The following is a 26,158-nucleotide window of genomic DNA, read 5'->3' on the forward strand; positions in this document are numbered from 1 at the left end:
GTAGTGACGCCCTGCGACCACCAGAGGGCAGTGTATTGAACATTTATATTTAAATTCTGATTTTTTTGTCATTAAGCTTCTGTTTTCTTTTTGTCTTTGATTGGATGGAAATAACTTTATAACATTTTAATTAAATAATAAACATACATGTATTTTATTTAAACTCACAGAGTTTGTGCTTGAACAGGAGGAAAATCATTGTTTCTGCTCAGCTCAATTGTTTCCTAAATTCAATGAAACTCTCTCTGCTGGAAAAGAAGTAAAACTACACATTAAGAATTCTGTCAAAACTATAAATGTTGACACTAAACAAGTAGTATAGATAAGTATTACTGCTCCTGACTCTTCATTTATTGCAGATTATTATTATCACCAGTGCTGAGGAATAAAAAAGATCCTTATTCTTTAATGAAACTCAAACTTCACTTTAATCAACTTGAATAAAATGTCTCCAGTCGGTGAAAAGACAAACGTCTCAGTTTATTTCTGTACAGATGTTCAGATGAAATGAGACATGAAGCATTCTGACAAACTGCAGCAAAGTGAGACTGACAACTGGAGTATTTTCATCTCAGAACAGAAACCAAAGAAAAAACTCAACTAAGTTACTGAAGAGGAAAAAAAAACAGGCTTAAAGTTTTGAGACTGTAAAATATTTACACTTCTACATTCCCCACATTTAATCTGACTTATTTCATATTTCAGACTTTGACTTAAAAGCTTTTGATTACTTTCAGAATTATGAAAAAGAAAAACTAAAGTTCAAATTTCTCCTAAAATAAATAATCAAACACAATCGTCCAAACTCAATCCAGACAATTTTAAAAGAACAAAAAACACACCTCACCTAAATCACTTTTTTAGTAGTTCCACCAAAACAAACAGTGCATCTTTATTACTCACAACATGAAGCCAACTTTTATCTACTGATCCAAGAATTAATACAAAAACACTTTCATGTTTCCACCAGAAACTTTGCTCTTTTTTAAATGTTTATCTGCTGAAGAAGAAAATTCACCATCTTGGTAAAAGCGTCTTTTACTTTGTTTCAAATCCCAGAAAAGTAAAGTGACTCTTTAATAAAACTCTGCTCAATCAGGAGTCACCGTTGATCTTGCACTTGTTTGAAGACAAAGCACTTTTACTCGTGGTGTTGAGAACAGGTGGCTTATGGGTAATCACCAGAACGCTTCAACTAATTGATAAAAATATAAAAAAAACAAAAAGTAAAAGCATTTTCCTCACAACCTGCTGGAACTGAAGTCTGGGCAAAATCAAACAGCAGAAGAAACCAGAAGAACCAGGATGTTATTTAGGAACGGGTGAGTGGACAACACACGTCCTCACCATTTATTAGCAGATTGGTCACAGAAAGAGAAAAAGCAACACGTTTACAGAGAAATTGAAAAAGGGGATGAAAAAAAAAAACCAGCCAACATGAGAACAGAAATATTAACGTACAAACTGACGCGTTATGTCACATTTCTGTACAGTGGCCAACCCTTTCGATCGAGTACATGAGTACACTAGGATGCAGTAAAGTAGTACATAAGTATGCAGGTGTTTGTCAGCTCCTCTGTATTGCATGCATTCTGTTTTCTACTGAACCAAGGTGCTTCTGCGTGCAGACTGATTTTCAACGCCTGCGTCAAAACTATGAGGGATTTCACAAGGCTGCACTCGTGGTGCCGGGTCACACACTCCTCACGCATGTGCATGCAAACACATACATGACTCATTCTCTCTGACACACACACACACACACACACACACACACACACACACACACACACACACACACACACACACACACACACACACACACACACACACACACACACACACACACACACACACACACAGTCACCCCCCCGAAAAACTAAACAAACCACAGCCCCGCCCCCACGCCAGTACATCTTTCCCAGAATGAGGGAATAAATTAGCTCATTAAAATGCTTCTTTATAAAAGAAAAATAGATATTTATAGAACTGTACATCTCATCTATACAGCATTAGGACAGGGAGCACGGTAAGAAGGGAAATTATCTCCAGAAGTAAGACAGATTCTGGCTCTAGCACCTTTATCCCTCCAACACACACGCCGCTCTTCTCCATTATTTGCAGGAGATTTCTCACTCTGCACAACGAGGCTGGTTCTCCAGGGAGCGGCAGGACGTTACTAAGAGTCTCCTACGGTTCGTCCATTCATCCACCCTCAAGGTTTGGTGTCCAGGACTGGATGAATGAGCTGAGCGCTGGGAGAGCCCGCCCCTCTCCTTCTAGGTTTGACACTCGCTGAGGAGTCGGACCAGTTCTGTTCCGGTCTCGTCCGAACCGCCCGGCGGCTCCATCCTCGGGGGCTCTACTACAGCTCAGTCCACTGGGTGGTAAGCAAGACAACAAGGGTCCTTCACGTGAACCCTAGGATGTGGAAAACACACTGCTTCTCAGCCGGAGTCGGATTCACTTGTGTCTGAAGATGAGGAGGAAGAGGATGATGAAGAGGAGTCTGAGGAGGAGCTGCTGGCGCTGAGACGTGACGGCTGGGTGTTGGTATCTGTCGCAGGTTTCTCTGCTGAAAAATGGAAACACACAAACTGTCATGAACATGTGGTCACACACTCGAGTCCTCTGTGATTTAAAACAATCACACATCAGATAAAACAACTTCAACATTTAATCTTTTAATATTAACACATTAAAAACATGCTGCACGTGTCGAGGACTGAGATCTGACTGTTGGGCCTCGGTGGAGCTTGGTGTTCTAATGAGAGACTTACGTTTGGTCTTAGGAGGCTTCTTTCCAGAGTTGAGCTGACCGCTGACGTCCATCAGCCTTCTCTCCAGCTCCTGCTGCTTCTCCAGAGCGAGCTCTTCCCGGGACTTGCCAGCGATGTTTTGTTTACTTGCTACATGCAAATAGAAAAGTAAGGATATCAGTAAGATGAGGGCACTTTATCAAAGAATCTGTATTTTACACAGACCCACGTGTAGACACGCAAGCGTCTAAAATACTTGATCTCTGCACTTGTCCTACTCACCATATGGCTTTCGAGGTTTCTTCCTCAGACACGTCATGACGTATCTCTCCAGCTCTCGCAGCGTCGATGGCTTCAGCGTCTCAAAGTCGATCTCAATCTCCTCAGGGTTGGTGTCTCTGAGTGAGGGCTCGCGGGACTGGATGATGTAAACCACGCGGCCCAGCTTCTCGCCAGGCAGCTTGTTGATGTCCAGGCTGAGCTGACGCTTCTCATCATAAGACATGGGCGCCGTCTCCTCCTCTTCGTCAGAGTCAAAGTGACTCGCTATGGGATCATGGACGGGCTGAGGCAAGTTGAACATCATGCTGCTCTTTTTGGCCCTAGTGGACGTCAGGAGAAAGAGAGAGAGACAGTTATGAGACATAAGATTAAAACATGGTCATTAGAAAATACTCATTTTGAACACGAGTGACTATTTGAATCTTGATTCAGTCTCTGGTTTGTTCAACATCAAAGCACTTTGAGGAAACTTGATCCAGAGTGCAGCTTATGATGTTTGCTTTCAGTTCCAACATTGTCCACTGGGTGTCAGTACTCACTTGCTCTTGTTGTTTTTCTTGCTCGGGGCCTTCTTGATCGGTATTACAGGACAGGCCACGGCGCTTTTACTCTTAGTTTTTGGGGTCTTGGTAATTTTGGGTGCTTTCGGAGGCTTGACCGGCGGCAGCTCTTCCTCCTCTATCCTCCGATGCTTCTCCTTTTCTACCGTCTTCTTCTTTTTCTTCTTGTCTTTCTTCTCTTTCTTTTTCTTAGGTTTGACGATGGGGCCCTGGGAGAGTGCAGTCAGCTGCTCATGCACGGCTTTCAGCTGAAGAGAGACAGATTTGTCATGAAGGAACCCCAGGAAAGGATTTTGCAAACTTAAAACATCACATTGGTCCCACAATCTTAATGATTCTCTGTATAAAATCGAGTACAAACCTGCTCTTGCAGTTCTGCCAGCCGGTTTGCCCTCTCCTCCTCAGAGTCAGAGCTGGGGCTGCTCTCGCTCTCCTCACTTTCACTGCTGAGCTCACTCTCAGATGAGGAAGATGAGGAGGAGGAGGAAGATGAGGAGCTGGGTGGTGCTGGAGGCTCATCTGGCATCTTTGCAAAGCAGAACTCAAAGACATCCTAAAAAGAAGAAGATAGTAGGTCAGTGGACCAGTTTGCAAACAGGAACGTTGAGGATTTGAGGCAATGAACTTAGAATTAGAAATGGTATCAGTGAAATCTGCAGACTAACCTGGAGTTTTCTGGCCATGGCCACCACATCATGATCAGGGGGGTTGTACTTGTAGCAGTTAGAGAACATCAGTCTAACGTCTGCAGAGAACTGCTGGGCATCACGATAATCTCGGCCGTCCATCTTTTGCTAATGACAAGAGGAGAGAAGAACAGATTTTAGTCTACTTCTGAATTTCAGTAAAATTAGACATTTTCCCATTAACAGATTTTAATTATCTGGCATATTGAGATTATCTGCTTTTACTTTCCATGTTTTAATATTTTAAAGGATTTTATACACAGCAGCCTGTGGTTCTCAACAGAGGCCACATGATGGCGATGTAACAGCATTGTATTGTTTATCTTCTTCACCTGATGTGAACTCCTGGACTGAAAAACATAGCACCCTGCTGCTTTGTACTGACACAAGCTGACAGCTGTGTGCCTGTCTAACACAAGTACCTTGATGGTGCTGAGGTCCATGGGCTGTTTGATGATATCGTGGTAGTCGTGGAGGCCGAGTGATGAGGCATCGACAGGCTTGTAGAACGGCCATGCGTACGCTGCATGCTTCTTTGACAGCAGCTCCTTCAGAACCCCGCTGCAGTAGCGTAGCTGAGGGCTCAGCTTACTGCGGCGCACCTGGGGCGGCAGTATGGAATCTGGTAAATCCTTCTTGGGAGGCTTGATGGGTCGGCCGCTTACTCCTCTCCTGCTGTTCGCTGACGCTTTGGAGCTCATCATCACTGTGCCACGGCCCATACCCATGGCCATACTCATCCCCATCCCCATTCCCATTCCCATCCCCGCGCTGATGCCGAGGCCTTGGTTCATCCCCAGGCTAGAGCTATGGTCCACCTCAAGAGAAGTCAGGGTGAGTGGTAAATTGTGACCATCGCCCATCCCCAGGCTGATGCCACTGACACCCATTGTGCTCATGATTGGCATGGCTACAGTGGTGGGGGTGGTTGTGTCTGCTTTCCTCTTCACACCCCTTTTCTGTAGTTGAAAAAAAAGGACAGGTTAGATGTGTGTTTAGTCCAGAGTTTAGAGTCCAAGTCTACCAAGGATCAAATATCAGTCAACCATTACCTTAGCAGTGGGCTGTGTGGGCGGCAGACTTGTAATGGTGGGGATACTTTGTTCATTTGGAAGCACAGAGGGCATGCTCTTGCTCACAAGTGTTTGTGGGGGGGTGGAGAGAATGGAGTCGGGTGTATCTGGGGTGGGAGGTGAGTACGCTGACTGGGAAACAGCTGGGACCTGATGAGCTGTTGTCACTCCTCCAGAGACTGAAAGAAAAGGGGGAAGAGTCAATCAATCAAATTGTATTTGTATAACCAATATTCACAATTTGTTTCATAGATCTTAACAAGGAGTGACCTCCTCTGTTCTTAACCCTCAACAAGACTAAGGAAAACGACCACAAATAACCTTGGAGGGAGGCAGACTCAGAATAAATACATATTAAATAAACTGAATTGTGCTCATACATCTGTGTTAGCATTCTCACATCGTGCAGCCAGTGCTCACCTGGATTACCTCTGCCTTTTTTGCCAGGTTTGACTGGTTTACTCCGTAGAGGCGGTGATGGAAGCTCCAACTCCTCCTGGGGCATCTGAGCAACTTTTTGTAGGAATGCCTTCTCCAGGGACTGGGCCATCAACACAATGTCATCTGTAGGCTGCAGAGGAGGAAGTGTACAACAGCAGAAACTTTAACGGCAAGATTCCTCAGTACTTTTCTCTACATTTTTAAATTATGGCTGCACGTTCATAAAAAAACCTCACAAACTCTTACCTTGTTATAAATGTAGCAGTTGGTAAACATGGTGTTGAAGTCCTGCATGCACTCACTGGCACTGCGGTAGTAATTATTTTCTAATCTCCTTTTAATGCTGCCCATGTCCATGGGAGTTTTGATGATCTTGTGATAGTCCTGGAGGAAGAGAGAGACATTTTCAGGTCAAGAAAATAGGAACAACTTTATCATAACATTACATCTCAACCCTGCTTTTATCCACAGACTTAAAAAACTGTTAAATTAGCCTGTAGTGGTGGAACTGGTGTTTGTTATCCTTCCATAGTCTAAGCTATTAAGATGTCCCCTAACAGTGATGGTAAAATTGGCTGCGAGGGAGAGTTCTTTAGAGAAAATGATTTCAACACAACGTTTTAGGTAAAAATCTGTTGTCAGTCTGAAATAGCTTGTGTCTAACACAGAGAATGACAGAATATTCACAGAATATTCACTCACAGGCAGGCTGAGCTTGACTGCGTCTACAGGTTCGTGGAAGGGCCAGGCAAAGTGGTGCCTCCACAAAGACTTGAGAAGGACTTTTTGCAGGAACTGAAGTTGGTTTGTCATCTTTCCCTCCCGGTTGGGGTCTTTCACCAGAGGTTGGGGGGGTCCCGATGGCATCATCTGACTGATAGGGGGCATCCCTGGGCTCTCAAAGCCCTCGTAGAGCAGTGAAGGTTTTCGGATGCGTTTTCCTGCTGTGCCAGAACCTTGGTCCATCTGTGTGATTCCCATTATGCCAACATCAAGCCCGATGTGGGAGCTGTGGGGAGCATAGTTAAAAAGCCAATGAGCCGTTTATCCAAGTAGCCAAGCCTCATCCCAAGAACATCTAATTGTTGACGAATCAACCAAAATGCAACTCTGTCCATTTCTTAGTTATGAAATGAACCCAGTGTATTTAATGAAAACAGGTTCATTGATAACTTTGATCTTAGGACTGAGATGGAATAAAACCAGTGGAATTTTCAAACGTAACTTTCATGTTAAAAAAAAGCATGACAATTACCTTTATGGATTTTATTCTAATTATTCCAACTTCTGCTTGATGATGCTAATGTCTGATTGTCAGTTTATTCTACTATTACTGGCAAAAAAAGTGACATCACTTTCTCTCCTTTGCAAATACAAAATATCTGGATCTGACATCTGCTTAACCCAAAGGGTTATTTCCCGGTATTAATGGATTCCCAATATCAGGCCCCTGAAAACAAATATCTATATAAATACAAGTATCTTATTGTGTCATCCTAGTAATAGTGTTCCCTTGTTGACACACTTGCTCATTTATCCCTGTTTATCCTACCGCACCACTCACTCGCATAATGTGGGATGCAAATCCCCTTCACAAGGCACGCATTCTTTACATTACTCAGCAAACATACACCAGCCTGTGTGCTCCTGCCATATCAGCACTCACAGCCCCAGGAGAACAGGCATGACCACCACTTCCTCCGCTCTGTCTATCTCAGCGATTACACAGGCAGAAACTCCGCCCTCATTTCCCTGTAGAAAAAACACATTGGTCTCCCAAAGGATCATGGGTGGAGCTTCAGCTGCCATGTTACAGTAATGACTGGGTCATTCAGGACTAGACTTTTCCAGATTACCATAAGCGCGCTGAGAAACTTGTTTCCTACCAGTCGTCCTGCCATGCTATCAATATCTTCCGACACTTTGTTGTCTCACGCACTGCCACTTCTCACATTACCACTATGTACGACCTCCACACCTCGAACAGTTGGAACGTTAGTTTGCACAGGTATAGTAAAGGCTAGTTTAATCTCTACAGAATGCTCAATCATCTCTACAAGTTCACCTGATACAATACCAAGCGACTTTGTGAAAACATAATGTAGACCTGACTTACCGTTTTGTTAAGATCACCATAGTGTTACTGTGTTGGTGCCTCTTTGAGTTTCATGTCCCCATGTGCAAACACTACACAACTATCTGACCTCCCCACACACAAGAGCAAGCCACCGGGTTAAAAAGGTGTCGAGTCATGCTTCCAAGACTGGCGATTCACACGGTTTACACTGAAATCACAAAGGATCAATGTTCCTCCTGGAAAAACAACAGAACCCATTTTGACAATGAAATTTAATCGAGTGTCAACATCTCCAGTTACTTACTGACTTTTGATTGCACAAGTGTTCCGAGGGCAAAACGTGAGCGTCTATGGTCATCACCTTGGAAACACACTGAGACTACTTCCAATCTGCTTGTGTCAAAATTTGAATCACAATCAATTGTTGATTGCTTAGATTGAGCCTGTGTAGTGACCCTGATGCAGATATTGGGAGTATTGCATTATTTGCTGCTGTGATTAATCGTCTACCACCTGTACCCCTGATATCCTTGAGCAACAACAACAGTGGACGGTGCGTTCTGTCTCCCATGTATTAAGGGGTTAACTTAGCGACTCTTACAGGAACAGTTGACATGTATGTAGACAGGACTGTAAGCAATAAATACAAAACTGTACATATTAGAATTACGTAATATTAATGGCAAGGCAAGCCGTTTTGAATGATACAACTTTTGGAAACACATTTGACAGTTAGTGTACTTTATTATTAAAAAGGGGGGAAAGTACGTACATAACATTAACATGACTAAACAAAAACAACCATTCGTCTTAAACTGTAAAATGAAATATTTAAATACTGCACATGTGATGGGGAAGAAGAAATGGATGATGATGATTGCTCAGGTTATAATTAACAAAACGAATACTTGTAGTCATAGAGTTATATATCATAAAAATCCAGTTATTTTTAGTTTAGTTGTTTTACGATAAATACAGCCGCTACTAAAGCTTGTGTGAGATCGAGGGCTGTAACCAGGCAACCAACACCCAACACACCCGATAACCAAACCTCAAACCCGAGCAATAACATCTGACCTGCTCATGTACAGACAAGACAGACTAACAGATAAACCATATAGTAATAACAGTGATGGTGCAACTGGTAACGTTAGTGGAGTTCACCCGGTGCTAACACGCAGTGTCGTTTTACCGGTACACAACAACACCTCACCGTCACATGGCTACAATAACAACCGGCGGAACAAGCAGAAACACCGGCGTGACCTCGCTCCTCCGTTACACCCTGGATATTACATACGATCCCACGGTCTAGTAACAAATCGGAACATGCTAACGATGCAAACTTCTATTGTTGTGATTGGGAGTTCGGATCAGATCGGCAACACACGGGCACGTTATCAACAACTCACACCGCCTCCGAGGCGCACAGAGCGGTGGAGCCGCTGCCGCACACGGGAGGGCTTGGATCTGCGAAGCTAATGCTAGCAGTGCTAGCAGCAACTGCCAGGCAGCGGGAGAGAGCGGCCAGCGGCAGAGGCGCTGCGAAAGATGGCGCCGCCACAGAGTGATCAACAGCTCGATACAACCCACGGACACATTTATAATTCCTCCGCACCAATTTCGCCTCTAATCGCTTTAACGAGCTTCGTCCTGCGGAACATTCAGCGTCCGTTTCTCCTCCACTCGTTATCGGGCAAACAGGCTGCGAGCCGCGGTTCTCAGAGAATTATCATGAGAAATGTGTAAATATTCCCCATGGTGGGAAGCTGAGAGTCAGTTTTACCGGTAGATACCTGTCAAGCAGCGGGTTAACGGCCATATCCGTCCGGATGGCTCCGGATTGTTTAGACTGAAACCAGGACCCGTCTCTGCTCGTCGGCTCTCTCGGCTCCCCGCCACAGCGAACTCCTCCCGGTTTGCTTCGGTGAAATGGCGACGCTGCGACTACACCCGTTATTTTATAGACTCATCGTTCACCTCATTGGACAGACTGCCCCGACATGTTCACGCCCACCGTCTTCCCATTAGCTGCTCCCGGTGACCATCAAAGTCGCCACGCCCCTAGACGCTGGGGTCACACTGACAGTCTTTCGGGCCAACCTATTCGCAAGTTTCACCTGTCAGTCAAGAGGACGGCGCTGTTCCATTGGCTGCTCGCATCCGGCTCGACAGAAACACGGCCTGTGATTGGCTCAGCGTTGGATCCTGTACAAAATGGAAGTCGCCCTCCTCCTCCTCGCACTACATTACGTCAACGTGTGCAAAGCGACGACGGTGATTGGACGATACTGGTCTAACGCGGGCTTCCAGCGCGAATTCTAGCAAGCTGATTGGTTCTTCCGCCGGGTCACGCGTATCCCCGAAGAACCCACAGCCTCTCCCCACGCACCAGAATGTCCGCAACACCGCCGCCATCTTTGAGTGTTCAACCGAATTACCGGAATAAGTAAAAACATTATAACAAACACGAACCCGTGTGAACACGTGTCACTCTCTGCTGCTGGGAACACGAGAAAACACACGAGGCCTCGAACACGTTACACACGAACAAAGCTGACAAAGTCCACTGGATCCACCGTGACGACGCAGTGAGCTCCTTCCACACAAAGGCCCCAGGAACCAGCTCCTGAGACCAAACAGCTGAATGACACAGCACTTTTCTCCTCCGGCCTCAAAACACAGTTTAACCAACTTCAAATTCCTTCTGCTCAAACAACTCTGACAGTTGAACACGATGAAACCAAATGAACCACTAGACTCTTAATCCAGGCCGAGTTTGGACTTCTGATGACTTCACCTTCAAGGACTTTACACGAATAATAATAATAGTAAATCCACAACTGAGAACCACAGAGACCGAGTCAGTAAAGATCCTCCATCGAAAACAACCAGAGTTAGATAAGCACATGCGCCCATCCCCCACACAAGGTTACAGATTCCCCACAATGTCACTCGAATGCCCCGTGAGGTGAAACTGTCCTCAGGGCTCAACACTACATCACTTCTCCTGCTCATTCCGGCGACACGTCAAAACAAAGAAAGGTCAAATATCCTAAAATAAAAAAAGTGTTTTTTTAAAGTATGGTAGTTGAAAAAAGAAAATTGAGATTACAGTGAATACAAGAGTCGAGAGGTAAATTCCGAAACAAAGCGCAACCTTTCTTCAAATTATCTTCTCGTCTTCCAGCTGGATTCTCTTTAACCAGCACATTTCCCTCCAACATGTCCGCCGCCTTCTTCCCCCTGTGCTGCTGGTGGGGGGAGGGGAGTCATGTGACGCTGCGGCGCACTCTTCGTCAAACCTGAACACGTGGCACTGCGCAAACTGTCGGGAGCACTTCCGCGGTTCGTCCTGTGGGAAACAGAAGCCTCCTCCGGTGGGTGCGCACCCTCACGCGCGGATGTGCGCCGGGTTTCGAGCTCACATTTGGGTCAAAGTTGCAGGAAAATCCGAACAAAGCTTGAACCGTCCGCTTCCGCTCGTGCGCTGCGATTGGTCCCAGGCGGTCACATGACCAGGAGGACTCCGGGGCTGTTGACGGAGCAGTTCGTGGTTTCGCTTCTTCGTGATGTGAAACCTGCAGCGAAGCGAACGATCCTCCGCGATGTTCGCGTCTCAACAGCGACGCGAACATCAACTTTTCTCCAGGAGAAGATTTCTCTGGATCCCGGGGTCTTGTTTTCCACCGGGACGCGTGCGCCTGCGCAGAGGCAGCGAAGAAGCCCTGGGTCCCGGTGGAGGTTGATCCAGCAGCTGCTCACGTTAGGTTTTATTCTCCCTGCATCTCCCTGAATCACACTTCTCTCAGTACTGAATGTCCTTTTGCTTAAGTCCATAAATTAATTGTGAATTTGCTGCCAACCACATTTTTTGTAGTATTTGTCAGCCACAAGTGTCCAATGGTTTGGAAGGGGCCCTTACATTAGAAACAGAAATATATGATAATACAGAAATATGGAAAGAATTATTATTAATTCCTTATTACTTCATTTAGCTCTGTCTGTCTCCTGCTGGGAAGATATTTTCTCTGCAATGCCACTAAAATACAAAGGATGGAACAAATCTATCTATCTGTCTGTGGTGTGAATTTGTATTACTTTATAATCTGTTGTCACATTTTATCGGAGGATCATAAATCATTAAGTCAGCGTTTTAGTTTGCAAAGTGTCTGATTCACATACAATTATATGCAGGGATATATAACATTGATAATAAATCAAGGTGGAATCACAATGTAATATATTGAAATAAATTATCTAATTGACAAAAGCCCCAAACCAACATTTTGACTGGTAAAATCTTTTGTACCTAAACTCAGACACAAGGAAAAATAAAAACAACTTTTGTTTTATAAGTTAGTTCTCAATAATTAACTTTTTCAATCTTACTGTCTTGACGTGTGATGAATGTGAGCTTGCACTCAGACGGATGTTTCTGTCAGACGTGATCAAAGCGGTTCCTCCAGACACAGAATGGTTTCTATATTTCACCTGTCGCTCACTGGAGTCACCTGCTGATCTCATTGTTTAATGGCTGATTGAAGAACAACAAGTTTACACCAGAAAATGAACTCGGAAATCTGCAAATAACAAACCCCAGAACTCTGTGACTCAAACACAAAAAATATGATTAAGAGCAAAGTTAAACTGAGGCCACCCTAATGTTTCATGTCACAACACAGTGGCTGAAAACTGAATTACAATTTCAATATAGATTTTCTGCTAATATGTGCTAACCACATGTTTTTAATCATTTGGGATGTTTGGGTTGCTGAGGTGTGGATTCCTATTGGACGGGATCCACAAATAAACAACACAGAAAATACAAGATAATAATAAAGAAATAGGGAAATGTAAATAAATTATTCAAAATATATTAATTTAATCTTAACTGAATAGGATTGGATTTATATAGTTTAATAAATATAATCTATCTTCCAGATGACAGTGAGATATTATTATTTATCTATTTATGAGTTATTATTATTATTTTGTGGGGAACCAGGATCTGACCATGCAGGAAAAGCCATGTAGGCAGGGGAACAGGAAGGAGGGAGGGGTCGGCAGATTACGTCAGAATCAGCCTCCTCTGACTCATCATCAGTCTCTCTCTCTCTCACACACACACACACACAGATTCTCATTGACATAATGCATTCTCCAGATCCTCACTCCAACAGGCATCACAAATAATCCCCTAATCTAATTACATCCATGTCTCTAAACCTCTAAACTCTCAAAAGGCTGTTTTTAAGTTGTGATGATCAACCAAAATGTCCTCAACACATGGTGTCAAACATTAATTTACCCACACAACCATAAACATATTTACACACACACTCCCCTCTATTGACCTCTCTGTCTTTCTCAGAGCTTGGCCAAGGAAGCTCCGCTGGTAAACCTTCCTTAGCAACAACAGCCCCTTGGGCAACTGGTGCAGGCTGCAGCTTTCAGACACAGAGGAACACTGTTCATGAAATCTTCCTGTGCTGCAGCCTTGTCGTCTCTTGAACGCCACATTCTCACATTCAGCGTCAGTTTCATGTAACGAACCCACAAAGAGAGCTACACACCCCCACATACTGTCTGCCACCAGTGCTACTCACTTAATCTTTGATTTAAAGTTGTTCAGTAGAGATGGGTTTAATTCAAACACATTATTTGTCACTAACTTCTTTATCTCTCCACTAAGAAAATACACGTTTCCAAATAAAAATTACCTCCTTTACTTAATTTGTGTTCATTTACAGCAGCTCTGTAATCAACAGGTTTGTATCCCTGACAAATCATCATTTTTGTGTGTTTGCACATCAGTAGGTTCAGTTCAAGTTGCTTTTTCTCAGCTTTATGACAGAGGTCGATAAGATAATTGTGTAAAACTCTGGTTTTAAAATGTCTTCTTCTTTTATTATTCATTTTTAGCTGCCACTTTTCTTCTAGCAATAGAGAGATAAGGAGCCGGAATCCATTCGAAAAGCAAAGCTCATGGACACACACAGTCCCGAGGAGGAAACTATCCAAATCCAGGGCAACAGCAACTGCCTGATTATGTAGTCATGCAAAATGAGTTGTAAATGTGTGAGCAGGGACACTTCAGTGTCCTCTCAGAGGAGAGAGCGGGACAGAGGTGAATGATTTCCTCTGAATGGAGACTGACTTTCTCTGAAGTCTGAGAGGAAGACAGAATTACTGATCACTGATATGAGATGAGATTAAAATGCTAATCCAGTAAAACTAATCTCTTTGGCAGCAAATGTCTCTGACTCAGATATGTTGCACACAATGTCAATCACACCTTTATGTCCACAAAACCATAAACACGTGTCCAAATATATTTTTGTATGTGCAATTAAATTCCAAGTGTTTTTATGAGATTTTTTTCATAAAAGCAACTGAATATTGTTTCTCTGCACTAATGTTAAAGAAATACAAATGTGGGGCTTTTTTCTTAATCAGGATAAATGTCTTTATCGATGAATATGAGCCCAGTGCACGTCACAGCTGTTGATCTGGATTTAACAGACAAATTCAGCTTCACAGAAACAAGAGGAATTATCATTTCTTTTAATGAAGGAGGATCTTGTGTGGGGGGGGATTAGTCCTAATTTGAGGAAAGAGCATCTCACCAGAAGGTAAAGATTAAGATTAGAGGTTACACTGAAGTGAACGAGGAAGAAAAGAATCCTCATGTTCAGCAGCAGGTTGAGTTAAATCTGAAATTCAGTTCCACTCTTTCAATCAAAGCGCCATCTACTGGACACTTTCAGGGTACAGAAAGACACTGTGCAATGTTATGTTGCCCTCTAGTGGCCAGCGAGTTAAAATGGACGACAAAGCAAATGAGATTTTATAGCAGCTGTACAACTATCATCATCAACAACAACAACAACAATAATAATAACAACAACCACAATAATAATAGTAGTATTAGCAGTAGTAGTAGTATTGCTGTGAGGTAGGGCCTGATGCTGGGCAGGAAATATGAGATATAATTAAAATCAGCAAAGATGATCACTGATATGAAATTAGATTAAAATCCAGTAAATCTAATCTCTTCGGCAGCAATTGTCTCTGACTGTCTTAATGTAAAATATTTTGCACACAAACAGTGAGCCACTTACAATATTATTTATAAGATCACTTAGAATGTTCAATAATATTTATATCATCATGGATACACTTACCATACCATAGTATTTATATCATGGTCACTTTACGTTGCAATATTTTTGATTTCATTTTATTTCATTTATGCTTTGCAGTATTATTTATGTCATGGTCACTTACTTTTTGCAATATTTCTTATATTATGGTCACTTTACATTACAATACTTTTTTATCATAATTTATAATAAAAAAATGTCCCCGTTGTGGGATGAATAAAGTATATATAATCTCCTCTAACTAAGGCTCACATCCTTTTTGTTTGGGCAACAAGAAGTCCAGAGCATGAGTTTCACCACCTTCAATCATTTTATATCAAGTCCTATTTAATTCCACTAGGGGGCGCTCAGGATCTATCATCAGACTCTCTCTGGTTCACTCGGTGGAGTTGAGGGGAAATCACATGATATTTGGGATTAATGGTGAAGGTGCCTGAAACAAACACATGGGGTGCTGTTGCACCCCCCCCCCCCCCCCCCCCCCCCCCCCAACCAGCTGTGACATCATGAGCAGCTGGTTGATCTGGTGCAACCTCAACCTCATATGATCATTAGATTGTCTCTGTGGTGACAGTGACCGTCCACGGAAATTCAGTCGCCTCCTCCATGTAGAAGAGTTTCCAAACGAGAAGTATCTAGTGACTCATGCAGTCAAAAATAAAGAATGATGAACTGGTGGAGTTCGGCTCGTTCTCACTGTACCTGCTCCAGTTTGAGTCCAGCTGGTTTACACATCACGACAGCTACTAGAACACAAAACCTCTGCAAGAGTTCAAAACTGAAAACACTGCTTCTCTGAACGCTCAGGGTTTCCACTGGGCCTTGAAAAGATTTAAATGTCCTTGCTCCGAGGTTTCCAGTCCACGGTGTGTTAGTGACTGCAAGAAATCCAAACACTGATATGCCATGTTCACCAACTGTGCAGGTCCCAGCTGTTGAACAGGATTTAGACTGTGTCAAATGTTAATGTTCAATTTTACAATACATGCATCAAACTTAAAAATGAGGCATTTGTCGGCATGATACAGATTTTAGCACGCTGAAATAAAAATACTAATATATATATATTAAATAAACGCCTCAGTCAGAATTGATCCCAGCTCACGTGTCTGAGATGAAATCTACTGTTTCTGTCTGTGAAGAGACCATGTTTTGTCTCCAGGTTTATTCTCTACTCTGCTACTTCACTTTATCTTCAATTATGAGGAAGTGTAAGTAATTCTGGACTCTGTTGTTCCTTCGTCTACTGGACATAGATCTTACATTTTATTCATTATGGTCTTAAAAAGTTTGAAATTTAACTTGTTGAAACCTGCCACTGCAGTTTGTGGTGTTTACATCACTTTAGCACCAGTGTGCTGTAGCTCTCACTAGATGTCACTCAAAAGCAATGAATTTGTTGGTATCTGACCTTCTGCCAAAACCCCAGGCTGGCTGCTTCCAGGAAATCACGTGGCTGTTGGGAAAAGTGCCGAATACAACCAAGCGAAGCGCTGTTACTCTTCCTCAAAGTCTTTTTCTTTAGCCGATAGAAGATCAGTTTCTATTTGTCAGATTTTGTTCTACGAACTCAGAAACAGACTTCAGATCTGTTTCTGTGACTTCCCTCAACTCATCATGTGCTGTGTGTTTGAAACAGAAACTTTGGAAGACACAAATATATATTGCTTAACACGTCAGAAGAAATCATGTAAAATCAGATGCTATATCTAATGTTGCAGGTGTCACACGGCCCAGGGGACGTCAGGGGATTGACAGGATAAGTTTGGGAGTGTACCTGACTGGTGAAGGAAAACCTCAGTTAAAAGTGACTGTACAGTGGAGATACATGTATATAAGATAAAACAACATATTCAAAAATAATATCATGGGAGTCATCATAAACACCTTTGTCAGGCTTCAGAGTGAAACTTGCTTCCAGCTGTATTTCATTGTGTTCATCCACTTTTCAAACATCTGTCAAACTAAATGAGATGAAGCCATCGCTGTCATGTCTGTTGTGCTTCGTGCTGCATCTGTTCCTGTGTCACTTTTGGTTTAGAGAGGAGAAGAGAAGCAGTGATCATGTCAGAGTGACGCTGATCTGTCCAGTGACTCCTGTTCATTGTTTAGTTTGCAGGAACGAACAGGAGCGATGGAGTTACACTCTTCTCTGTTCCATTAGGCTTTCAGGAACCAAATATGACACGTTGTTTGTGTGCGTCCAGGTGGATCATGTTGTCTGGATCTCAACCGGTTTACACACCCACATTATGGGGACTTGTCCTCCTTGTGGGGACAAAAAGCAAGTCCACATAACGTTTACATTATTAATCTGAGGTGGAGACAAGTTTTAAAGTTCCTTGTTTTGACGACTTGTTAGCTGAAGCAGTGGTAAGTGGTCTATATTTATAAAGCATGACAAGATCTGATTTGAAAGAGAGTTATATCTTGTAGCTTAAAGGCCACAGGTCTTCTTCAGAGGTCTCAGTCATGGTGTTAGGGGTCTTCACTGAAGCCATGCCACACAACAGATTCATTTTACCATCTGAAACATATCAACTGTTTTCAGTCACATGACCTGGGGCTTGGCTGCGGTTTGGCAAGAGACTGAAAGTGAGATTAAAAAAAGAGAAGGGACTTTCCAGCTCGGCTGTGTGGTGAGATGACATGGTGCAGAACCGGTTCGATCAGATCGTGGTGATATTTACAGCCACGCTTTCAGTGGATCCTCCTCTATTGTTTTCATGTCACATTTTCTGGGCACGCCGCCGGACATTTTGTGTTTCGGCTTAGCCTAAGATGGATGCTATGCGCAGTTCAAGACCGAGCCCTCCTCTTCCGGCAGATGGCACATGATTACAGATAAGCCACTGCAGCATGTGCACCTTGTGTCTCAGCTTTTCAGTTCCCACAGGGAGACTTAGGTTTAAAAAAGCACCACCACTAAAACAAGACACTGCAAGTTTTAATCAACGTTAAAACTTAAAAATAAGTTCATCTAAAGTTAGGAAACTTTTATTCAACAGCAGGAATACTCTTGGTCATAAAGGAAATGTTATGTGATGTGTGGGTCATGCTGTTCCCTCCTGCAGTTTGGGTGTAAGTATCATACTCTCATGTTTTTACAAGCAACCTTAGAATCAGTCCGGTTGTGCTTAAGAAAGAGACAAAAAAAAACATTTCAAAAAAGTTCAGTTCCTGGAGAAACGAACGTCGCATGATTGTAGCCACCATTTTGTGGGTGAACAGAGGCTGAGACAAAATGTCGACAAGTGTTGACATAGGAAGTTGGTGTGTTCACACCGTGCTGCGGATGGACTGTGGTTTTATGACACATAATCACCAGGCAACCTTCCAAAAAACCAGGAATGAAAAACAACGCTGGTTGTCAGGTACGTTCCAGGTCAGCTCCAACATGAAACACAAGCTCCACCGACACTGTTTTAATAAAAATATAGACACAAAAAAAGGCCTGAGACTATTGACCGGTAGAATAACTTCCTTCTGACCATGTCCAGTCATATCTGAACTTATTTTTTTATTATCTACAACAATAGTGAGGAAATGTTTGCACTGGATTCTCTGCAGGATTACACAAAACTACCAAACGTTTCTTTAGGATGATGGGACATGGGTCAAAGAAAGAACACCTTCATTTTGAAATCATCTGAAACATTAACATGTGGAGACGTAATCATTTCCTGTTTGAACTAGAAGGGCACACAGTAAAGTGCATTTATATTTTCCAACAGCCCCCTTAGATTCATTCAAGCTGCACCAAATTTTACAAACTCAGATACAAATTCCCCAAATGTTCCTGATTTCTTTCATCAAGATCCATGAATTATTCTACTCTGGGTTATGTAATAAAAAGAAAAAGGTGAACTTCCTTGAATCTGCCCCTTTGTCAGGATCTGCATCAAAAATGATTGAATTCTTTCTGAGCCCGTCGCATGATTCCTCCAAGTTTGGAAGAAATCTGTTCAGTAGTTTTTGTGCAACACTGCTGACAAACACATGTATCTGTGAATGTGTGTAATTGGGTGCAACTTTGAATTTAAGGCAACTTTGTGATCATCAAACTTTGTGGAAAATATCTCTACAAATATACAGATATAATAGTTTTACAAATATCATTTGTCATCCCCCCTGTTCATTTACATTTGAATTATGTTATTTGAATGTGTGAATGTGTTCTGAAAAGGATTTTATAAATATACCTGACATTAAAAGACATGAAATGCAAAACTGAAACAACTTCAGGTTGTGAGGCCTCTGACTATGATGGAAAATGTCTGATCCTGTTAATCAATATTTTATTTAGGACGGAAATAAAAAACAACCTTTGGCCACTCGACGATTGTGTCTCATCATGTTAAACCTTTATTCACATTAAACAAATACAAGGCAATGAACTGGAAACATCATACAGCTAATATATACATATATACATATACATATATATATATATATATTTTAGGAAAAAATCTAATACCTCTCCGGTACCTCATGCAATTTCAAAATAAATGAGAGAGTATTTATATTTGACACCACACTGTATTCTGAACGAAGTGCACACATTTATTTTTACAGTTTTGTGTCTTCTGCATCAGTCGTCTTTCCTGGTTTGGGCGAAAGCTGTGCCTGAGGGTGGAGCCTGGTTAAATACAGGGGTAAATGATATGATTCAAAATAAATTATTATAATAAATTATAAGTGACATTGTTGATATTGTTGCAGGAGCGTTAACTGTCTTTTAAAATCATATCCTTTGTTATTAGTTGTCTGGATTTTAGTATTTTATGTTGCAAATGGAGTTTCTGCTACAATGGAGGTCAAATTTACGATCAATCCATTTTCATCCCATGTGGAGTTTCACTCAGCGAAGAGCCGCTCCACCAGCTTGTAGTAGCTCCCCTTCATGTCCATCAGCTGTCGATGAGTCCCTCGCTCCTCCACTTTGCCTCCACCGATCACAGCGATCTGATCTGCCCTCTCGACCGTCTCCAGCTTGTGAGCGATCACCAGCAGGGTCTGGTTGGGACGTTCGGACAGCGACTGCTGAACCTGAGATTTACATGTAAAAATAAGGAGCTGAACAGAAACTGTGTAATCTTAAAACTCAAAGGTTACGGCTCTTCAACGTCCACAACACAGGCAGAGGTCAAACACAAAGTTAAACTAGAAGACAGTCTGGAAAACAGGAGGTGAAACACAAATGGTGTAAATACAAGGACGTTGGATGATTGGAAACAGGTGAACATAATATACTGGTGGGAAACTTTATTACAGGAAGTAGTACTAACAGAAACGCATGAAGGGAAGCCTTAAGAAAATAAAACAGGAAATTAAGTTAAGTATAATGTCCATGCAAGAGGACACCTGTGCACAGGGACACAAATATTCATAACCTCATTATTTGGCGTCTCCTCTTTTTAGGGATATCAGGGCTAAAGGTTGTCGACTGCTCCCTGCCCCCTTTCACTCTGAGGAAGAGAGTTTACTTGGATTTAAAGATTCAGACTTGCTGGTCAAAGGTTAAAGGTCACTGTGACCTCAGGTCCGTCTTACTCCTGTGGACATGATACATCAGGTCCTGTCACACACTTTACCTTATTTTGATTCTCAGTGTCCAGGGAGCTGGTTATTTCATCCAGAATGAGGACCTGAGGTTGTCTGACCAGAGCTCGAGCAATGGCGATCCGCTGCTTCTCACTCTTGGATAACTGGCCGCCGCCCTCACCCACCTCTGGGAAATAATAATATAACAAGAAAACATATTTATATTGAAAATGAATTCAACTAAAGGAAAAAAAGATACAGAACGACATGAGTAATTGAAAATTTAAAATATTTCTGTTTTGAGAGAGAGTAATTTTGGACATTTTCTGAAAACGGTCTAATGATTCAGACAGAGGCTGAAAAGAGGAGCTGCAGCAATGGAGAGGATGAGGAAAGTGATGTTTTCTGAAAATCTGAGGATGTAAAGCTCTTCCAGATGAAACACTCATTCAAATTGTCACATGTCTCCTTGTGTGTTGGTGTAAAACAGCTTGAGGGGCAGGTACAACACTTTACCTGTGTCGTAGCCTTTCGCCAGCAGCTTGATGAAGTCATGGGCGTTGGCTTGGCGTGCCGCCTCCTGGATCTCCTCCAATGTGCAGCCAGGGAGCCCGTAGGCGATGTTATCTCTAACGGAGCCAGAGAAGAGCACAGGGTCCTGGCTCACTACTGCGACCTGTGAAACACACAATTATTCTTACAGATATAACTGAACTCTCAGAGGACGTCATTTTCAGAATTTGACTTTTTTTTCTGGGTTAAAGGTGATTTTATTTAATCTTGTTAATTCGTTTGTGAGCAGGATTACACAAAAGCCACTGGACATATTTTCATGGAACTTGGTAGAAGGATGGAACATTAGCCAAGAAAGAACCAATTACATTTTAGTGCAGATCCAAACAAAAGGGTGGATACAGAAGGACTTTTCTCTTTCTTTAACATTGTGAGATTGGACGTTTCTTGACATTTTCACTAATTTCCCAGAGAATAATTCATATGTTTGTGCAATTTGGTGCAGATTGATTGAATTTAAGTCAAAATCTGGCTGTTAGCAGAGGAACATGATCTACTGAGCACCGTTCTAGTTGGAAGAATGGGAATTTCTGAGCTCTACTGGATAAATGCTTGTTGCTCTCTGCTCATTTCTTCCAATGATGAATAACAACCTTCTCATGGAGGAAACGGTGGTCATAGGATTTCAGTGGCTTGTTGTCCAATAGGATTTCTCCATCCTGCGGATCGTAGAATCGCTCCAGCAGACTGACGCAGGTGCTTTTTCCCTCTCCTGATGGACCCACCAGGGCAGTCATCTGACCCGGCTTCAGCTCCAAAGAAAAATCCTGAACCAAGAACACCGCAGTGGTTGTATGAATGAAATATCTATAATGACCTTTTCCTTATCACTGTCTGTTTTCAAAGAGTTTCTTCCTTCATTATTTTTATTTATTTAATGAGCTGTCTGATTTTAAACCAGAGGATCTTCCCCCGTCTGTCCGGCATTGAGAAACCTCACCTGCAGCACTGTTTTGTTGGGGTTGGCAGGATAAGCAAAGCTCAGACGGTGGAAGCTGACGTGTCCTGTCAGTCGATCGGGTTTGAGTTCTCCATCTGTGCCGACCTGAGGTTTTCGGTCCAGATAATCAAACACTTTCCCTGCAGCCCCCACAGAGTTCAGCATGTCACCGATGATGTAGGCGAGTGTCTGGAAGAATGAAGACACAGGACAGGGCTGGGAAAAGGGTCATTTCAGCTGTTTTCACACATGAACTCCTCACGACGTCATTCTCTAGACTTTGTGTTTCACATGTGAAGAAGCAGAAGTAGTTTCAAACAAAAAACAGTATCCACAGTGCATGATGGGATACCCTGATGCTGTCTCCAAGGTCTGACTGGTAGAGGATGAAGGAGAGCAGGTTGCCAGTGGTCATCTGTCCGCTCTGGATGAACAACCTGCCGTAGTACAACATTAAGACCTGCATGACCAGCCCTGACAACTGTGGACACACACAGCAACACACACACACACACACACACAAATATTGTTAAATAAGGTCTTCTGGAATGATGTGCTCAACATTCAAAACTCACTCAAACGTCTCACCCTCCGCACGAGCAGGTAAACTGCACTGACGATGTCCCTCCGGTTCTTGAGAGCTTGAATGTTTATCAAACAGTCACCATAGCGATGGGCCTCATGTCTTTCTGCATTAAAGCTCCTGACAACACGAATACTGGAAACCACCTCGCTCGCTGCTTCGTTCGCCGACGCCATTGAGTCCTGCATCGCCAGGGACAACCTCTGAGGAGGGAGGAAAACATAGTATTATTTGATAATGATTAAAATAGTGTCTCACACACAAGGAGCTCTTCAGTTCTCAGTGTTTACCCATCATTTGTCCTCAAGCTGCCCTCACCTGGTGGTGTGTGTCGTAGATGTTCTGAATGAGGCCGGTGACGGGCGTCTCCATCAGTACGAGGAACGTGAGCTTCCATGACAGATTCATCATCAGGGAGATCATGCCCAGGGTCTTGATGAGAGTCCTCAGCAGCACGTTGACATTCAAACACACGGTTCTTCCCATCAGTGTGGTGTCTTTTGACAACCTATGTGTGATTTCACCTACACAGAAAAGGAACAGAAATAAACTTCTGTCTCATGTTTTCAGGATTACACAAACACTCTTCAACCCACTTCCATGAAGGAAGTTTCCAGAGTTAACTGGATAAATGGGAGGATCCAGGATTTGTTTTCACTTTCTTTAACATTGTGAGATACGGTTTTTGATCATTATCACTAGTTTCCCAGGGAATAATTCATGGTTCTTGACGAAAGACAGAACTGATATCTGAGTGTGTTTGATGTGATGCAGCTTGACTGAATGTAAGAACTGTGATATGAGCTCTACTGAGTGTCATTAGTTGCCATTCTTGGTTTGCCCTGAAATGCCCTTTCTTTATATACTTTATACTTCTGTCCCTCCTGTCCCCCTGGGATCAATAAAGTATTTCTGATCTGATGTGCATTTTTTTCTTCGAGCACAAACTGCAAGTCACAGGAGCCGTACCTGACTTTATGGTCTCGAAGAATCCAATTTCCTGTTTGGTCAAAGCCCCAAACAGTTTGACTTTCACTCTGCAGGTGAAGGCGCTGATGGCACAAAGAAAAAGTCCCCCTCTGCAGCCTGCACTCACCGAGCTGGTGAATAAAAGACAGAGTCAGTGAGACGTGAGCCACAGACACAAGCTGGTGTCTGGAAGGAAATCGCTGACTCATACCTTCCCAAAGAGTACAGGCCCATGAAGAGGAGAGCAGATCTGAATTCGCTCAGCTGGTACTGACCACCCAAGATGTCGATGACTCTCCCAGTGTAGAATGGAATGAACATCTCACCTGAGAGGACAGGGACGAATAATCAGACACACGCACAGACACATGGACAACATTATTTTATCATGAAGGCAGGGCCGCGCTGAGAACGACTGATTAAATGTTATGATCGGCTTTGTACAGGGAGCTGAAGCAACACGATACTCGGAAACCAAAACTAGAAATGTGTGTTTGGTGTGCACAGCAAACAGATGTGGGCCAGTTCAGGCAATGTTGCTGCACTTCTGGTTTTCTTGTGGCCCGAACAAAATGGATGTGAGCCTAAAGTTGCCCACTGGCAAAATATTCTATATGGCCAAAATACCCCAAAACAAATGTGGAAACTGTTGGCAAACATGCTGCTCTATAGGAAACGTGTAATCTGCATGTGAACCTCAAGTTGCCCATGTGGTAAAATGCAGTATTGCTATGGCTCCTTTGTGGCCCAGATCTGGAAAACAGGACCGAACCACCAAGTACCTAACTATTATTTATATACAAAGTCTGCACTTTGTATATGATGTTGATTGTGAAAGATGTTTAAAGAGTGTTTCTTGGGTTGGATTCATGAGGGTCTCATTTACACCTGTCTGATGGTTTGTTTGTTGAATTACGCAAAAACTACTGAGTGGATTTCTATGAAAGCTGGAGGAAGGATGGGACACGGGCCGAGAAAGAACCCATTCAATTTTGTCCGGATGTGGACAAAGTGGCAAATCCATTGTGAGATTAAGATTTGGTGTCGGTTGAACTAATTTTAGGGGATTTTTGGGCCTTTGTTGAATTATGAGCTCTAATAGATCTACAGTTCAAAATGGGTTGTTAACAATAGTTTGTTGTTCATCATAGTTGATAACAATCTGGAAACATTTCTTATTGATAAATCAATATCGATTGAATCAATTCTTCAGCCTATTGATTTTATTAGGATCCCCATCAGCATCAACTCTGCCTGGGGTCCACACGAAACATAAAAAACATGACGTTAGACTCTTAAAGGTCCAGAGTGTAAGATTGAGTTGAAAGGGAACTATCGGCAGAAATTTAATGCAGAATAATCCTCATGATGTTTTCACTAGTAAGTTTCATCTAAATTGTATGAATTGTATTTTTTTTACTGCAGAAAAAGCCCTTTATATTTAAATACTTTAAATTAAAATACTTTATATTTACATCGAGGGGACCCTCTCTACGGAGGCACCATGTTTTTTTCATGAGTCCAGACTGGACAAACTAAACACCTTTTGAGTTTTTATGGTAACTGAAGATGCCACAGGTTGTTTCTCGTGTTTGGAAGGAGAGGGTGAGGTGACGGGTGTTCAGCTGCAACATGACACTTCAACACTAGATGTCACTCAACTCTACACACTGAGCCTTTAAATGCAAACAATTATATTAAAATCAGAATATCTAACTCAGGTTGTTTCTGGGAACATATTTTCCTACAATATTCATATGCACTATTCTTATCCTCTACTATCCTGTTTGCCAGAACCTTCCCCCTCTGTGTACTTACAGACAACAGCCAGCGACAGGAACACAGACCCCCCCAGCAGCAGGAGGTAGTCGGGTCTGTACAGCCTCAGCACCCTCATGAACAACACTCGAGCCTTCTGCCTCGTCTCTTTACCGGCGGCTGCCTGGTCGGTGTCCGGGAAGGTGATCTCCCAGAACATCGCAGCAGCCAGGGACGCGGCGGCGCACAGCAGCCAGCAGCAGCGCGCATCCGCCAGTCTCCCACACTGGCCCTCCTCATGGTACAGCGCCTCGGAGCCGGTCTCAAACACCGCAGGGAGCAGACAGTGCGCCGCTATAAAACGCACCAGCAACGGCCTGAGGTCCCCGAGGGCGAGCGAGGACAAGACCGTCAGAGCCGAGCCCCGGACAGCAGCACATACCCAGAGACGCACAAGATGCGCAGAGACGCTGTGAGTCACCACAAGTCCTGACGCGTAAAGTAAAGACAGGTCGACGCACACGGCAGCAAGCAAAGCAGCCACTTTGTGGATGAGAGTTAATGTTTTTGCTGCCATTTGTCCAGCTTCAGTTGTCCTCCTCTGACCTGCTCTGCTGCGTAAACGAGGTTTTTGTTTCCATCCACTTTCAGTTTCACTTTCTGGCAGGAGCAGGGGATTTCCCAGAAACCCAAACTGCAGAGTGCAAAACAGAAACCTTGAGTAGGAGAGCTCCTCACTAAAATGAA

The 26,158-nt window shown here is 43.0% G+C and overlaps 2 protein-coding genes across 6 annotated transcripts; both read right to left on the reverse strand.

Annotated features, from left to right (window-relative positions):
* Nucleotides 1-455: 455 nt before the first annotated feature.
* brd2a (bromodomain containing 2a) lies at nt 456-14,137 on the reverse strand. 5 transcript variants are annotated; one of them, XM_069516108.1, is made up of 12 exons: nt 11,039-14,137; nt 6,504-6,810; nt 6,048-6,185; nt 5,790-5,931; nt 5,340-5,539; nt 4,710-5,246; nt 4,267-4,395; nt 3,963-4,154; nt 3,581-3,849; nt 3,042-3,361; nt 2,781-2,909; nt 456-2,575 (listed from the first exon to the last, which is right to left on the reverse strand). In XM_069516108.1, the coding sequence occupies exons 2-12, from the start codon at nt 6,780-6,782 to the stop codon at nt 2,448-2,450; spliced, it is 2,463 nt and encodes an 820-aa protein (XP_069372209.1). In that variant the 5' UTR covers nt 6,783-6,810; nt 11,039-14,137; the 3' UTR covers nt 456-2,447. The 5 variants fall into 5 exon arrangements, with proteins under 5 accessions (XP_069372209.1, XP_019963168.1, XP_019963167.1 ...); XM_020107609.2 differs by having other exon boundaries at nt 5,781-5,931; XM_020107608.2 differs by having other exon boundaries at nt 9,675-14,137.
* Nucleotides 14,138-19,386: 5,249 nt separating this feature from the next.
* Nucleotides 19,387-26,154, reverse strand: tap2a (transporter associated with antigen processing, subunit type a). The gene is made up of 11 exons (XM_020107604.2): nt 25,472-26,154; nt 23,865-23,979; nt 23,654-23,784; nt 23,003-23,208; nt 22,690-22,887; nt 22,454-22,582; nt 22,102-22,290; nt 21,755-21,928; nt 21,105-21,264; nt 20,639-20,775; nt 19,387-20,093 (listed from the first exon to the last, which is right to left on the reverse strand). The coding sequence occupies exons 1-11, from the start codon at nt 25,986-25,988 to the stop codon at nt 19,902-19,904; spliced, it is 2,148 nt and encodes a 715-aa protein (XP_019963163.2). The 5' UTR covers nt 25,989-26,154; the 3' UTR covers nt 19,387-19,901.
* Between the last annotated feature and the right edge of the window lie 4 nt (nt 26,155-26,158).

The sequence above is a fragment of the Paralichthys olivaceus genome, chromosome 20, assembly GCF_024713975.1.
Source record: "Paralichthys olivaceus isolate ysfri-2021 chromosome 20, ASM2471397v2, whole genome shotgun sequence".
Lineage (NCBI taxonomy): Eukaryota > Metazoa > Chordata > Actinopteri > Pleuronectiformes > Paralichthyidae > Paralichthys > Paralichthys olivaceus.

Coding starts and splice junctions, on each gene's coding strand:
- tap2a (XM_020107604.2), bottom strand. CDS start 25,988: ATGGCAGCAAAAACATTAACTCTCATCCACAAAGTGGCTGCTTTGCTT. Junction 22,291..22,453: donor ACCTTGGAGACAGCATCAGG/GTATCCCATCAT, acceptor TCATTCTTCCAG/ACACTCGCCTACATCATCGG. Junction 21,929..22,101: donor CCAACAAAACAGTGCTGCAG/GTGAGGTTTCTC, acceptor TTCTTGGTTCAG/GATTTTTCTTTGGAGCTGAA.
- brd2a (XM_020107607.2), bottom strand. CDS start 9,700: ATGGCCGTTAACCCGCTGCTTGACAG. Junction 4,155..4,266: donor CCATGGCCAGAAAACTCCAG/GTTAGTCTGCAG, acceptor TCTTCTTTTTAG/GATGTCTTTGAGTTCTGCTT. Junction 3,850..3,962: donor TGGCAGAACTGCAAGAGCAG/GTTTGTACTCGA, acceptor GTCTCTCTTCAG/CTGAAAGCCGTGCATGAGCA.